The sequence below is a fragment of the Myxocyprinus asiaticus genome, chromosome 46 (genome assembly GCF_019703515.2).
Source record: "Myxocyprinus asiaticus isolate MX2 ecotype Aquarium Trade chromosome 46, UBuf_Myxa_2, whole genome shotgun sequence".
NCBI lineage: Eukaryota > Metazoa > Chordata > Actinopteri > Cypriniformes > Catostomidae > Myxocyprinus > Myxocyprinus asiaticus.
Window position 1 is genome coordinate 22,318,446 of NC_059389.1, and position 17,047 is coordinate 22,335,492.

At 37.0% G+C, this 17,047-nt stretch overlaps 1 protein-coding gene across 2 annotated transcripts; it reads right to left on the minus strand.

Moving 5' to 3' along the window:
• Positions 1–3,897: 3,897 nt before the first annotated feature.
• On the minus strand, positions 3,898–13,932 carry LOC127435568 (single Ig IL-1-related receptor-like). Of its 2 annotated transcripts, none has more exons than XM_051689116.1 (9): positions 13,452–13,918; positions 9,267–9,471; positions 8,905–9,032; positions 8,227–8,367; positions 7,956–8,099; positions 6,708–6,810; positions 4,932–5,082; positions 4,588–4,765; positions 3,898–4,306 (listed from the first exon to the last, which is right to left on the minus strand). In XM_051689116.1, the coding sequence occupies exons 1-9, from the start codon at positions 13,507–13,509 to the stop codon at positions 4,134–4,136; spliced, it is 1,281 nt and encodes a 426-aa protein (XP_051545076.1). In that variant the 5' UTR covers positions 13,510–13,918; the 3' UTR covers positions 3,898–4,133. The 2 variants fall into 2 exon arrangements, with proteins under 2 accessions (XP_051545076.1, XP_051545077.1); XM_051689117.1 differs by having other exon boundaries at positions 4,159–4,306; positions 4,566–4,765; positions 13,452–13,932.
• Between the last annotated feature and the right edge of the window lie 3,115 nt (positions 13,933–17,047).

A 17,047-nucleotide genomic window follows, 5' to 3' on the forward strand; every position in this document is an offset into this window, starting at 1 on the left:
TAAACAGTGATATTTTAACGTTTACAGAGTGGCCCCCGTTCACTTCCATTGTAAGTGCCTCAATAGAACCCATATTTTATTTTTAAAGAAAAAGAGTGAAAATGAATTTTTGTGGTAATAAACATTATGCCACAAATGCTGTCAATTAGAGCTTAAGGTTGCCACTTTTGAAATTGTAAAATAAGGGACCACCCTTATCACGGCCCCTAACCACATCCCTTTGGCAATAAATGTGTTGAGTTAATATGCATTATTAATAACTAAAAATTTATTTTTATATTTCCTGACCCATGACTTATTAAAAAAAATACATCTTTTACAGGTTAAAAATATATTTATTTTTATTTTTTTGATTATTTGTGAATAATCTGTAGGTATCTTATTTATGTATACATTTTGGTTGGTTTATACAGATTTTTTTATTTTTTATTATTTGTTTATTTTTTTTTCCTTCACCTGTACTTGTCTTTATTACTCAGTGATTTTGTTCATACATTGTTTGAGCTTATTGAACATTTATATAGAAAAAAAGCCACAGATTTAGCACCATTTGTGGACTTTTCAGACGGTCCCTTGCCACATCCTCCACAGTATTAGCACGTTTTAGCACAATGTGTGGACTTTTCAGATGGTCCCTTACCCACGGTAGGAAAATCAGTGATCTGGAACGATTTCACCATGACGCCATTTGACCAGCTTACGGGACAAATCGCGTATTGATTTTATAGGGACGATCCCGTATTTTACGGGATGGGTGGCAACCCTAAGAACTTAACTTGACCCGGAAATTCCTGTAGAGTTTCGTATTGGAAATTCGCATTTTTGCTGAATTCAGACCAGTTTGTGTTTCCGGTACCCTCATGTTGTTCTAAACCCTAATGACTTTCATCCTTAAAACACAAAAGATATTAGGCAGATTGTTAGCCTCAGTCACCAGTCAGTTTCATTGAATGTAAAATAATAATAATAATAAAAAAATAAAATAAAAAAAAATCCTATAAAAGTGAATGGTGACTGAGGCTAGCATTTGGCTTCTTTTGTGTTCCACAGAAGAAAGTAATATAAGTTTGGAACAGTACAAAGGTGAGCAAATGATGACAAAATGTCACTTTGGGGTAAACTATCCTTTTAAAACACCTTATCTCACTACCTCGTCTTTGTTTCTACTTCTTTCCGTCCACCTCTAATGTTTGCCCAGCCCTATTTACATAGGCTACTTTCTCTCTGCTTAGACATGAACAATCATCTACCACACCCTAACCAAATGACTTCCTCAAGAGTCGTCACTATTCCAACACCTCTGCTAAATCACAGATTCTCCAGATATCGCCATAACCAGTAGTGATATAGGCGGGTGACAGTTGAAAGGTATTAAACCTTTTTTTGTACTGCATACTCAAAATGTTATGAATTTGACTTCTAGTGTCACATAGCTCTGGGCAATGACTGGGGCAACTATGTACCTCAGAGTAAATTGCAGGGTACTAAACATCCACACTGTGAGTCACAAAGAGTCAGACTGTTCTCTTGATAGTGTTGACTGATTGATAATGGCATTTTTTTATTTATTTATTTATTTATTTATTTATTTTTTATGGCAGTTTGTGATGGAAAACAGGCAGTGATGTTAACTTCTACCATTCGTAACTTCAATAGATTGCTAGTTCTGCTAACTGCAGCTAGCTGTTGCATGATACGATAGACAGAGGACAGTAGGTTCTGCTAAATGACAATACAATTTTATCATAATATTTGATCATGTACTAAATTACAGATGTATATAGGTGGTGGTAGCTTAAATGTAAAAAATAAAATAAAATAAGCTTCTGACGCTAGTTACACAATACAAGATGGCCTCTTTTACTATGCTGCTGCCATCTACTGACTGAATCGGTAAACAATCTCTGCAGAGGTTAGTAAAAACTTTAACCGCTCTCGAAATATTTTGGGCAAAACCGGGGATTAATAATACAGTGATGACAAACTGTGGATTGCAATTTGCAAGTATAATGAAAATGAAAACAGAAACATGCAGTTTCATGTTTTAAAGAGTGTGGAACCTAAAAAAAAGAGAAATATCCAAGCCATCTTTCTCCCGAAAAAAAAAACAAAAGAAGTAAATTAGAAATTATATTTTACATAAATAAAATGAAGCCTATTTTTAGGAACATTAAGAATGTTTGCATTGTGACATTATTTTTATGACAATTAAGCACAGTTCCCCCTTAATTATAAGTAGCCTACAGTAATGTGAAAAAATCTCTCATTACTGTTGCAGGCTAATGTATCATCTTCTAACAAGGCCACATGTCATTGTCTGGGTAGATTAGATGGTAAGCAAACAATCAGTTCTTGTACTCAAAGTGTTGAATGCAGGAAAATGGGCAGGAGTAAAGACCTGAGTGACTTTGAAAAGAGCCAAATGACTGGGTCAGAGCATCTCTGAAATGGCAAGGCTTGTGGGGTGCTCCTGGTCAGCAGTACCTACCGACAGTGGTCCGAGGAGGGACAAACCACAAACCGGTGGCAGGTTGTTGGGTGCCCAAGGCTCATCAATGCATGAGGGCAACAAAGGCTATCCCGTCTGGTCCCAACTTACAGAAGGTCTACTGTGGCATGTCACAGAAAATTTTAATAATGGTTACTACAACACACAGTGCATCGCACCCTGCTGTGTATGGGGCTGCGTAGCCGCAGACCTCTCAAGAGTCCCCATGATAATAACCCCTGTCCACCGTCGAAAGTGCCTACATTGGGCACGCCAGCATCGCAACTAGACCTTGGAGCAGTGGAAGAAGGTCATCTGGTCTGATGAGTCCCAATTTCTTTTACATCACGTGGACAGCCGTGTTCATGTGCGTCGTTTACCTGGGGAAGTGATTGCACCAAGATGCACTGTGGGAAGATGACAAGCCGGTGGAGGGAATGTGATGCTCTGGGCAATGTTCTGCTGGAAACCCTGGGTCCGGCCATTCATTTGGATGTCAATTTGACCCATGCCACCTACCTAAACATCATTGCAGACCAGGTACACCCCTTCATGGCAATGGTATTCTCTGATGGCAGTAGCCTCTTTCAGCAGGATAATGCGCCCTGCAACACTGCACACATTGTTCGAGAATGTTTTGAGGAACATGATGAAGAATTCAAGGTGTTGCCCTGGCCTCCAAAGTCTCCGGATCTCAATTCGATATAGAATCTGTGGGATGTCCGATCCACGGAGGCTCCACCTCGCAACTTACAGGACTTGAAGGATCTGCTGCTCATGTCTTGGTGCCAGATAACACAGGACACCTTCAGGAGTCTTGTAGACTCCATGCCTCGGCGGGTCGGTGCTGTTTTGGCAGCACGCGGAGGACCAACAGCATATTAGGCAGGTGGTCATAATGTTTTGGCTTATCAGTGTATATACTGTATATACAGCATATATACAATATAAAAATGACATTTCTGTATAAAATATATTGTACAGATGAATAATAATAATTATTATATACAGTATACTATGTGTGTATTGTATATATATATATATATATATATATATATATATATATATATATATATATAATACACATAGTACAAAAAGATCATTGTGTCCAGAATTATTTTTTCTTTTCTTCTGTAAACACAATTGTGTAGAATTTTCACATTGCAGTAATGAGAGTTTAGGGGAAATTTATGGTCATAAAAATCATTTCACAACGCCAACAAAATAAATAAATAAATAAATAAATAAAATCGTGATGTCATTAATCCTAATGTGAGATTTTATTTATTTTTTCCTTAAAACTAAATATAATATAGCGTGGAATATGACCCATACAAGTCTTTGTGAGACTCACTCATTTTAGACAATATTTCTATCCTTTTTTTGCTCAAAACAAATCAAAACACAAACCCTTTTATTAAAGTTTTATTAAAATATATACAGAACATCAATGCCAGTGACTGCAGATTAAATGTTATTAAACATTTTGCATAAAAGTATTTTCCATGTTCAAAATATAAAATCTTACAATGCTGTGAGGAGCAGATAAACAAAATAACTGCCAGCTAAACACATAAAAAACAGATATTATTGACAAAAAAGTGACCACATGATTTAAGAGTGAAAAAAGGAACAGGATTATTAATCAGATATCGTCCTCCGTAACCAGGCAGTAAAAGTCAGTGCGAGCATCATAGTTCCTAGAGCCGAGGTCAGACACATCGATCTCTGGGCCTCTGGGTACAGCCGTCGCATCCGGGACAGTAGGAAGAACTGGAGCTCTGGAGAGAGGGGTCTTGTAGGTGGGTAAACGCAGACCTACGAGACAAACACATGCTTAATAAATATGATTGTAATGAAATATTGTAAAACACTTGTACATTTCACATGGATCCAAGCAACCTTACAAAGCACCTCTAAATATACTGTATAAAAATGTTATAACATATAGAGCTCATCCTAAAGTAAAAAAAAAAATACTTTCATCTTCTGAAGTCTAATCCCGTACTAATCCAGAGAGTTTATCATTGCTGGCATGACACTCAATAAAGATAAACTTTATTGGTTCAAGATGTACTTTTATTCAGGTCGATTGTTACCCAGGTCTCCTGCAGGATCTGGATCCGGTTTGCAGTCCAGGTAATCAGGCTCCTGCGTGAGCATCGGGTCTTTATCACCCTGCAGCAAAGTCTGTGGATCACCCAGAGTTTCACTGTGAAACATCACCTTACGTGGCATTACCAAGGCAAGCTCCTTCCAAAACCCAGAGGAAGGGGTCTGTAAGAAGAAAAGAGAAAAAAGTGAGGGGAAGGGAGAAATCGATTGGGTCTCAATACTGGGTCAATAGATTGGAGAAAAACAATGGGAAAAACACTTCCAAAACTGGACACTGAAAAATTAGACAGTCACTATGGCAGTCTCTTGTGCATTGTCAGGTTCTCACCATGGAGTGTGCTCCCCAGGTAAGAGTTTTGAGTCGTGGGTGATGCTCTCTCAGCTGTTGACTGATAGTCGGGTTAATTTCCTTCTGCTGGGATTGAAATAAGATGAAAATGGGCTTCCTAGACAGCTCGATCAATTGCCAGAGACCCTGTCTGAACATTCGGGAAGCATCAAAAGATTAAATTGTTGCAAGTTAACATGACATGGCATTCGCAACACATTTAACTTCCATAATGTGGTGTATATTTTAGTTAAACAAACTAACTGAGTATTCAGATGGAAATAATGTATTATATGGAGGGTCCTGTTTTAATCCATTGGAATTTGATTGGATAACATGAGGGGTGAAACATGTTAGGCTATGCTATTATTGGTTAATATTATTTCAGATATGACAACTTGGGCTGTAACAAATAGGAAATTTGGCTGATGAATAATTGTTAAAAAAAATAATTTTGATTATGGCGATTAATTGTCTGTTTTAGGGCTTTCACGATTATGACAATTAATGGTCATACAAATTGTCATACTTCATAAGGTGTGCTTCATTTACCTTAAGAAGTCATTAATTCATATTTAAATTGGAATCATATAATAAAATAGGGATAAATAATTTCCTTTAAGGCTTTAAAACTTGTAAAATATTGCACAGGGGTAGAATGGCATAAAAAATATTATAAATATCAAAATATTTTAAATACTTTAAACATGTCTCTCTTTTCAGTCAGCTTTAGTCTTGGTCTATTTTACATTTACACTGCTGTGTTCGGAACCCAGCAAACCTAAATAGATAGATTATATTATATTTAGTGCTGTCAGTCAATTAAAATATTTTATTAATCGCATGATTTTCATAGTTAATCGTGATTAATCTCAGATTTTGAAAGTGCTGAAAATGGACTCTATACTTCTTTTCCTTTTAAAATCCATTTACTTCCTTCTTAGGAAAGAAAAAAAAAACAATATGTAACACTATAATGCTTTATTAACATTTTCCAAACAAAGCCTTCCACAGTATAAAGACAGAAATGCACTAAAATAGCACCAATTAGAGTAACACTAAACGTTTCCCAAAGTCTAAGTGAGAGGTTGACTAAATAAAAGAACTAGTTCCCATTGGTTGTCCCATCTGTGTTGTTTTTGTAAGAGATCCATCACTTGATCATTGACAAAGAATCACTGTTATGTGTGTCCCTATGTCCGAATATCCATACTTCTCTACTATATAGTAAGCCAAAAAGAGTATGTCAATGGAGTATTACATCCGAATCCTCAGTAGTCATAAAACAGTAAGCGAGAAATACCCGGATGACCCAATATTTCCAGTGAGATTCTTAGGTTCGGATCAACTTCCTATCCCGTAATCCCTCAGGAACATAAATAGTACCATGCACCATGAAGAGTTTCATGACTGAACTTAAGTCATTATTGTCCACCCATGAACCCTTGATTACATCACCAGTATAAAAAAGTCGTTTCAGAGATGTAATTACATTTTGATAAAAGATTGTGAAAACCTTTTTTTAGAATAACATGCAATGATAAACTGTGCACAGTAAGACTAAGGACATTTATAAAGAAAGTCAATCAGAATCATTTCGATTTTATATACATATATTTGTCTTTAAGTTTATTAAATAAAATCCATGAAGATAAAAGCTCACTAAATTACACAGTGTAGTGATCTGAAACTAAACCTAAGTAAACATATGGAGGCAGTGTGGGGTGCAAGCAATGTAAACAAGTCAAAGTAGCATAAATACGCAGTAGGTTTTACCTAAAGTTGGTAGTACACCACTCCTGCTCCAGGTACGACTGTGAGAGCACCACAATCAACCGTCGACACCGGCTAATGTTCATTAGCAGCTCTGCAGAGGGCTCTGGGGACATAAAACACAATTAAATTAATGTTTTGGTTTCAAACAAATGGTCTAAAACTAACAACAGAACTTAAGAGTAGAGGGCATATTCAATTTAAAGCAAGCGAAAATGATAGAACTCATCCTGTGTGAACGGCTCCTTAAAGGTGCACCCAGTAACTTTTGTCTTTGTGTCATCTTGGACTTACACTGACACCTAGCAGCTTGGATGCAGCATGATTTAAAATCAATAGTTTTCAGTTTCAGATGCCATTGTAGAAATTTAGTATTCACAATCAGCCATGATTACTTCAATCAATGAGTGAAAGTGTGAAATAACAGGATGTTTACTGAGATTAAGCGGGTAGTATTCAGCTAGTCATGTGATTCTAAAATCTCCATGTAGATTAAAGCAGCTTTTATAAGGTTACTGATATGAATGGAGTCTTCATTTTAATGTGAGTGGTCATGATTTCCTGCATATATTGCAAAATTACAATTCAGGAGTTTTAATAAGGAAAAAATTACTGAGTGCACCTTTAACGTCTAGCTTTATGCATGTATAACATTCATTAAACCTTTCTGAATCATGCGTGAAGCAGACATAACAAGATCCTATGGACATTTAGACTGAACAAATTGTGAAATTGGCAACAGTAGGTAGAACGTTTTTGTTGCTGAAATCGATCTGTGCTTACTGAAATTCGAACCACTGCCCCCAGTGGCTGAAGCTGGAAGTGTGTTTGAATGTATGAGCTCCAGTGGCGCCAAAGCGATTTGTGTTTATAGTAGTAAATGATGTAATACAAGCAACAGGAATGCAGATTTCATTAACTCTACCACCTAACCCAAACCCTAACCCTAAATCTAAGCATCAGTTGAGTAAAATTGTCATTTTAGAGCGAAAATCCGAACCCCTCTCATCATTGTTTCTGCTAATGTGATTACTTCCTGGTTTCCATAGGACCATAACCTATGTCTCAGAGGTTAACTGCGCAATGAGCAATCAGTAGCACCACAGAAAAGGTAAACACATTTGAATTGATGCCAAAATGTCTGATGGGGGATGACGCTTGTTGGGCATGAGAATGGGATCGATTTTAGGGTACATGAACATTCAGAAGAAACTATTTCCTGTTTGATCATGTTGGGGCATTTATATTTACCATATCCTGGAAGGATGTTTGTGTCGTTCAGGAGAAGCTTGTGACCATATTTGTTCTCCAAGTGAGGTTTCAGGATGAAGTTGACAAACTTCCTATCATTCTCATTGTTGACATATGAGATGTAGGCATCGTACATTTTGCCATCTGAGAAAGACCAAAAAAATGAGAGCTTGAAGCATGGAATTAAATGCAATGTCATGAAAAAAATTACATAATTTAGAAAAGACTGTTGGCTTTGCATTGGTATTCAACAATCAGAATGTAGACTAACCATTAAGTTCATACTCCCCGTAAATGTCCTTATACCAGAGTTTAAAGTTGAGTTGGCACTTGGAATAGACCACTGCTGCGAGAGCGAGTACCACCAACAAGACCACCGATGCCATAACTGCTCCTGTATGGCTAGGGAATTCTTTGGATAAAAAAGGGAAAAATATCTACTATTAAGCCCTAACTGAATTCGAGCCATTCTGTGATTTATACCATGCTTATAACCATCTAATAATCAACACTGCCATCAGTTAGTTTAATACTAACAGAAGAGTCTCAGTATATTTCACTGTGACTTTTGAGAGGATATCTGAATAATAAAGGAATATCAGGATAAGAAAATATGAAAACGTATGTTCCAAGTTCAATACTATTACTAAGCGGAGGATAAAATCGCTTTCTAACCTTGTCAGTTTAAAGTTATATTCAATATTACAACTTCGTTGCGATGGCAACATAACAGTGGTAAACCCTGTAAACGATTTTATCACTCTTGATTCTGGCTAATTTGATAATACATTCAGCTACCAGTAAGAGTATAGTACTTTTAGCTCCTTTTGACACATTATACCATATTTAATGTAGGCAATGACTTTTAATGAAAGCCTGCTCATATAAAAGTATAAAAATAAGTCTAAAATTTTTCATAAATATAAAATGAAGACACTATAAGGCTTACTGTATTTTTCTATGTTGAATTGTGCCGTGCTGTTCCTCACCATACAGGAGTAGATGCCAAAATCAGCCTGACCTCTCAAGGTCACTGTTATTTCACTGCTCTCAATTATGTGTCCTTCATCAGTGTACCTGTCAAGTATTTAGATTAATAAATAATTAAAACGTTACACATTACATTTATATGTATAGAATGTTCATTAAAGAATTGCATGGAATTGCATTTGCTAAAATGTGCAGTTTACAACCATAGCACACTGTGTCTTCACTCTAATGGGTTGCATTACTATATTTTGGATAATAAAAACTCTTGAACGTAAGTGTATTCAGTGTTGAGTATTGTAATGCATTACAGAATATACTCACCAGCCTTTTATATTTTGAGGATAGATGGTTTGGTTGGTAAGAGTTGTGCCATCTTTGGTCCATTCCAGATGATCTTCACAGTCTGAATCTGTTTGGTTGAAACCCATGAAGGCTGTGCAGGTAAGGACCACGCTGGAGCCAAGTGTCCCCGAAACTGATTGAGTTCGATCATGCTTGAACTCTGGCACACTGTTACAAAGTGGACCTTTGAGAGAGAGGAAAGAAAAATGTGTGTTCAACAGTTTGAAGCAACATAGTCTCAAGTCGTAAATATTTGCACGACATGCCAAAATCGTACAATATAAACAACTTGGCTTGTACAGACATTTGGACTAACCAATCAAATACGCTTCCCTTGCAATGTTGGGTAACTTACTCAAATTAAGTAATCCACTACAAATTACTAGTTACTTCACTAAAATGTAATTATATTACTGATTATTTTATCTAAAACGTAATCACATTACTAATTATTTTACTTTTAATTTACTTTCTAAATCACTTTCCCTAGAAAAATTTTTGGTTTACCGCTCAAATTAAAAATGTCTATGTTTCCTTCTCATTCATTGTTGCACACCCTTCAGCTGTCACAGAAACGCTAACAGACGTACATATGAATTTAAATGTATTATGCATATTGCTTTAGCGTAAGCAATGTACTTAAAAGTAATTACTTTCATTGAAAGTCAGTAACTGTAATCTGAATTTAAAATGTAATGTTACATTATTTATTTATTTTTTTACTAAAGAGTCATTAGATTACAGTAACTAATTACTTTTTAATCATATACACCCAACACTTTTCCCTCGAAAAAAAACTTGTTGGATGTTTTTATCCTTCTGTGTTACACATCAGTGAATTTCCAATAAAATCATGGTTAGGATTCATAATGACATATTTTGTTCGTTTGTTTATATTTTGTTTGAGGCAACTCGATTTTACGATTTTGCTGTCTTGTCCTATTCAAGGTTCCCAGCCTTTTCGACCAATGAATTTCAATGACTTTTCCAGTTGTTTGTGATTACTGGATATGGAATTTCCGACTTTCAACTCTCACGAGCCGTCAGACTTTCACGAGCTTACAGCGGGATTTTATAAAAATAAAAAACATTTAATATTTGATTATTTAGCTAGAAAACACAATTTTTAAATTCCCCGATAAGTCCAGGTTTTCCCTGACTGTGGAAACCCTGACTATTATTACGAGACCGGGTTTGATTTTAAGCTTTCACTACAATGACTAGTATCGAAATTACTACAAAATTACTACAAAATACTTTGCTAGATTCTTTATAAAGGTACAATCCGCCAGTAAGTGAGAGAGACAGAAGATCTGTATGACTGCACCTGTATGAGACTTCGACATATCACTTGGCTAAAAACAATTATTTCTTTTTTGGCGTAACCTTGCTTGAGTCTTGTGAAGGATATCTAATCTCAGGGGAGTTGAGTGAAACTCAATTCTGGCACACAGGTGAGGCTGTTGTTCATCATCTACCTGGAGCAAATATTCTATTCTATGCAATAAAATGGAAATGGGCTAATGAACTCAATGCTCTGTATTTTTAGCCATCATTCATGAAGAGAGTGCATTTGAAAGCTCTTACAACTTAAAGTCTCAATTATGGACACTAATGTTTAATAGACATTTAGCTGGTCTATTAAATCATCTAGAGAGCACATTACCAACATAAATTTTGCATGTGCTGTTCCCCAGGATCTCTGGAACAATGTTGGGGAACTCCTGTTCACAGTTTCAGTCAGCACACCCACTAACCTCCCAAACTGACCGTTTGATGCATATTGCACACAAAACTGGAAAGCACTTGAGAAAATCACAAGCTCCAATTGAGTTTTTCCATGACAGCCTATAATTACAGTATCAACTATTTCAGATAAGCTCACTCCTAAACAGCACATAAAAACAACTAGATTGTGCTTGGTTTGTATATGCCAATCAGATATTTTCTTACAGTCTAAGTGGGTGGTTCTTGGCCAGAAAATGCTACAAAGTGGACCAGACTTATGTTGCAAGTCAAAGGTATAGCTATACTTGACTACAGAACTCCTACAAAACACCAGCTTGGGTTAGAGTCTATTAGTAGGTCGTAATACTTCAAGCAACAAACTTTGGGAGGTCAGCAAAGCGAGGTAACCAGGTCAGGTTAGTTGGTAGGAGCTAGTTTGACCCTTTACAAACACTTTTTTGTGGTGCACTGTTTGTTGAAACATGGTATCTGAGAATATATGGAAAGGGTAGACAGTTGTTAATGTAGTTCACTGCAGCATGATGGAAACCACCTTCCTAAGGAATCCCTGCTACAGAACAGAAAGTGGAAATAGAAAAAAAATAGCCCAGCTCCTGACCTCCCTAATGAGCTGTTTAATAACAAAGCCAATGACTCTGCAGGCCAGCATGTTGGCATGAACAATAAATAGCGAGATAACAGGTACTGTTTTGAATTCAGCTGCAACAGTAGGGGCTCTTCAGGCTCTGATATACTTTCAGAGAAGTTCTTCTTCGTTCAGGGGTAAAAAGAAGTTCTAAACAGCCGAGCAATGGTATACTGTTTGCGAACATTCTGACACTGCGCATTTGCGTAAAGTATGTTTCTGTCCTCAATGTATTGTTGTGTTCCGAAATGTGTCAGAAAGCAATTCATAATGCAACACAATTCTTTAGCATAAACTAGTCTTCTGAAGCTTCTTCTATGTAGTCTTGTATGTTCAGTTTCCTTTTTCAGATCAACTACTTTCATGGCAGAGCAACAGTTTGAAAAGAATCTTGCTGAGCAAGTTTGTTATATTTAGTCAGACTCTGAACATGTTTATAGCTAGCTAGTTGAGTAATAACATGACATAGGCAACTCTGTCGCCCCCTATAGTACAGAGGTTTTTACCACCATAGCACTTCACAAGCTAAGAATCGCACAGTTGGAACGTTATGGCCAAGGATTCACAAAATTACAGTAGAGTAAAAGTAAAAGTAGAGTAGGTTTCTGTTCCCTAACAGGAACTTTAGTGCACAGTAAGCACACACAAGTGGACAGACTGTTTTGGGGGGTTTTAATAAGATGAAATGCCAGATCAACTGTATGTCATATCTTTGATATTCAGTCATATCCTGATACATACAGTATAAGTATCCAGGCATGAAAATGACAGTGCACACATCAATTTGGGGTTGAACTGTATTTGCATCTATTCAAAGAAGGCAGGAAAAAGCCAGAAGTAAGTAGTTCCTGTAGCTCACTGGCACTAAAAATGTCAAGGTCATAGGTTTGAATCCAAAATGCACATAGTGATAAAATAAACACATTGAACATTTTTAACATTTAGGGTGGGTAAGTGCTTGTCTCTTCATCAGACCAGGGTAGGGGGGACCCCTTGATCATTTCGCCATCCAACCGGAACTGGGTGGGCACAAAGAAAATCTAGCGGGGCACTACCTCCCCTTAGAACCGGCCTTGCTTTTGCCTGTTCATGTTGTGCAAATTGAATAGGCCGGGTTGCTAGAGCACCAGTCATTAATTGTATGTGTGTAATTGTTACCTAGGATTATTTTTCTGCAGCCAACATCCTCATTCAATCATTAAACAGGAGCAGCTGTGTAAAACTGGCTGTTTCCAGGTACAAAGTTTCCATTAGAGGTTGAGTTTTGTTATTCATTCTGGTAGACAAACACAGTGCTGAACTAATGCTTGCTATGAACAGCATGAACTGGAAAAGCAATTTAGATGTAACCCAAATAAGCTACGCATTGTGGTTTAATTCAAACACATCTGCAATTATGAGAATCTTTAGCAGGTTTAAAGGTGGAAATTACGCAGAGTACCTTACTATAATTTATTTTTTGTGTTTTAATGTCTGTAGCCTATGGGTTATTCTGTGAAACAGGTGCATTTTCCATATTGAATTTAATTTTGAAAGTACATTCTAGAAAAAAAAAAAAAAAAAGGTTGTAAACATTATTTCACACAAGGAATTTAAAATGCATATAATTACACCCTGTTGTCAGCTGTTCTTTAAGTCATTATTTACGCATATGTTAATGAGAGACGCCAAAGATTTCATAGAGACACCGCGCGATGGATTACATTGACACTCACTTGCGCTAAATTAACGTCTGACCAATTAAATTAAATTAAAACAAAATAGTTCAAAAGATAAATTATAACCCTTACCCGCAGATTTCGTATAGGCGAAACATGTCAGATAAAGAATCATATGACTCCGCCACATCGCGACTTTGTGATAAATCCTTTCATAAAAAATGGCAGGCTACAGGTTCTTTCGTGAAAGTGAAAAAACAAATAATTTCAACCGTGAAACAGAGACTGTCGATGTTGCCAGCAGTTCATTCCATTCTTTCTCGCTGACCAGAATGGTTAAACGCGGAAGGTGAGCTCCAGAGACTATCGCCTGGAATAACTTGTATAAGCAATAGAGAGGGTCATGTGATTCACAACCTGCTCACCTGCGCGTTTCTGTGAACAGGTAGCCTACGCACAAGCGCACAGGCTTTTACATAGAAGTACAAAACAGCTACATAGCGCAACAGAACAGACATGCCGTCTTTAAAACTCGCGACGCAACAACCAAAGACGTCGCTCTGACGCGAATAGAGCGCAGACGGGACGCAAGAACGCATTCTAAATGTCATCTGTAAGGGGCCGTTCACACCGAACGCTGTATGCGTTCGCACGCGCTGTTTTTTTTTTTTTTTTTTTTTTTGTTTCCTGTGTACACAAGCGGAACAAGAACGTCTTTGACCGTTGCGCCGCGACTCGCCGTTTTTAGCGGTTTTTTTAAGATGCCGTGTCAAGGTAAAATGAACGTCAACTGTTAAAAACGCGTCTAGCTTTTTTGTTTTGTTTGTTTTATTATTGTTGTTGTGGTTGTTGTTCTGGCGCAGGGACGTGTTCTGTGTGAACGGCCCCTAAGTAGGTATGGTGGTATGTATGGAGGACCAAGTCTGTCAATATATATATTGTGTGTCTGTCAATATATATATATTGTGTGTGTATATATATATATATATATATATATATATATATATATATATATATATATATATATATATATACTATGTTATGTTCTTCAAAGTAGTCACTCTTTTCCTAGATTTTGCAGACATGTACTCTTGACATTTTCTTAACTAATTTCTTGAGGTATCACCCTGGGATGCTTTTTAAACAGTATTGAAGGAGTTCCCATCTATGTTGGGCACTTATTGGCTGCTTTTCTTTATTATTTGGTCTAAGTCATCAATTTCAAAAAAAAAAATTTTTTTAAATAAAATTTTAGTTTTGTAATTAAATAAATTAATATGTTGGCACAATTATATTTTTGTCTACAAAACTAATATCAAACATTTAAGCATACGCCTTCAGATCAAAAGATTTTTAAGGTCATGAGAAACATTTCAGGCAAGTGAATATATATACACTCCCCTCGCCTAAAGATGATCACTACTCCACATCAAAACACTTCAAATTTGTTCGTCAGGATTTGGCACTATTGAACTGTTGCTCTCCAATGGACAAATCGTCAAGTCTCAGTGAACTCATCACTGATAAAAAACTGGACATGCTATTGCTAACTGAAACCTGGCAAACACCTTATGACTTTCTACAAGTAAATTTGCTTACTCCCCATGGATACAAATATTTGTCTAAACCCAGACCTCACGGAAAGGGGGGGCGGACTAGCTGTTGTTTGTCGAGATGGCATGAGAGCGGTTTTGACTCAATTTCATAATGTCACATATTTTGAATATCTGGCTCTCAAGATTGTTGGTGAAAGTCCTCTCATTGTGTTATTGATTTATCGACCTCCAAAGTATCAGCCTCACTTTTTCTCTGAACTTAGTGAAATACTCACTCTTGCCTGTGCTATGTCTCCCCATGTTATACTGCTTGGTGATTTCAATATCCATGTTGATACTGACTGTTCAAATACAACTGAACTCATGAATGTTCTTGAATGCTTCAATTTACACAGCATTTGAATTTTTCTACCCATACCCATGGTCATATTCTTGACTTAGTTTGTACATTAGGTCTTAATAATGTTTCTACAACTGGTACACAAATTGGCATCTCGGATCACAAACATATAGAATTTTCATTTAATTTTCCTCACTGTAAGTCATACAAGAAAACTGGTATCTTATCGCAACCTAAAAGCAGTCGACCCTCATCATTCTCCACTTCTGTCTGTGCACCCTCACTTTCTGACTCTTCGAAACTGTCTTGTCCTTCAAACATCCTCTCAACTTATAATTCAGCTATCTCAGCTGCTCTTGAAGAGCACACCCCATCAAGACAAAGCTGGTGCTCTCTTCTTACTCATTGCCTTGGTTTACTCCTGAACTGCAGGCATTGAAGAGAGCGGGTCATCATCTTGAACGACTCTGTAGAAAAATAGGCTCCACTGTTCATTTCTTAGCTCTTACAGAACATCAGCTGAAGTACAGAGCAGCACTCAACACTGCATGTTCAATGTACTTCTCCTCTATTATCCAAAAAGCAAGTTGTAGACCTAGAACCCTCTTTGCTATGGTGAACAAGCTAATTCACCTGCTGGCTCAGGACTCACACAGCTCATGTGACTAATTTCTGCACTTCCTTCAAGATAAAATTGTTTCCATTTACCAAGTACGTCAACCATTTCTGAAGATCCTTTGCATGAATGTCTGTCTGAACACCCTGTCCACCCTTTCTCCTCCTTCACTCCCACTAGCCCATCATCAGTCAGTGATCTAATTTTACATTCCAACTCATCATCCTGTCAGTTGGACCCTGCCCCAACCTCCCTTCTTAAACACTGTGAGTCAGTCATTTTGGCACCAATTTTAAATATGATAAACACATCTCTTGCATCTGCCATTGTTCCTACTGATCTTAAAATTGCCGCTGTTACACAGGCCTTAAAGTTCCTAACTTAGATCTATCTTCCCTCTGCAACTATCGTCCTATTTCTAACCTGCCTTTTATATCTAAATTTCTGGAAAAAGTTGTAGCCTCCCAGTTACAATCACATCTTGCAGCTAATAATCTCTAGCACTGAAGCTGCTCTCTTGAAGGTTGTTAATGATCTCCTCCTCTCTGCTGACTCTTGATTTCTCAGTATTCTGATCTTGCTTGATGTGAGCTCTGCTTTTGACACTGTATGCCACAAAACACTCCTTTCCCGACTTTCAGATATTGGTATTACTGGCACTGCTCTATCCTGGTTTTCTGCCTACCTCACTAACAGATAATATTTCATCTCGATTAAGAAAAACAAATCCTCAACTGCTCCTCTCACTAAGGGATTTTATGGATGTCAAAGGGATGCAAACAAACCATTCAGAATAGGCAGTGATTAGGCATAGTCAACCTTACTTATTTTTGTGGGAAAACTAAACAGAATAGAATAAGTATATATTTTTTCACACCACGTGTTTGCATCCCTGATGTCAGTGTGTGTACACTAATTCTTTTTGGCTCCTTTGATTGTATTCTGTAATAATCAGGATTAATCAAAGGTTGATTAAAAATGTTTTTCTTTGTCATTGCAGCTGCTTTCAAAGAGTGGGACAGCAAGGCCACAGACCATGATATTTCCTGTGCTACAGCAGACCACCTTAAACATGCCCCTGGATGGTTATAACTGCAGGCTATACTTGCAATCCAAAATAATTAAAGAAAACCATACAATATGTATTCAATTTAACAGTTTTTTGTCTATTTGTAAAATATTATGGGGGCTAAAATCCACAGCCCTTGTTCTGTGT

Excerpts from the sequence above, each read along its gene's own strand:
- LOC127435568 (XM_051689116.1), bottom strand. The coding sequence starts at position 13,509 with ATGTGGCGGAGTCATATGATTCTTTATCTGACATGTTTCGCCTATACG. Across the intron at positions 9,472-13,451 it reads CGCCTATACGAAATCTGCGG|GTCCACTTTGTAACAGTGTG; the intron begins GTAAGGGTTATA and ends TCTCTCTCAAAG. Across the intron at positions 5,083-6,707 it reads TGGTGTACTACCAACTTTAG|ACAGGGTCTCTGGCAATTGA; the intron begins GTAAAACCTACT and ends CCGAATGTTCAG.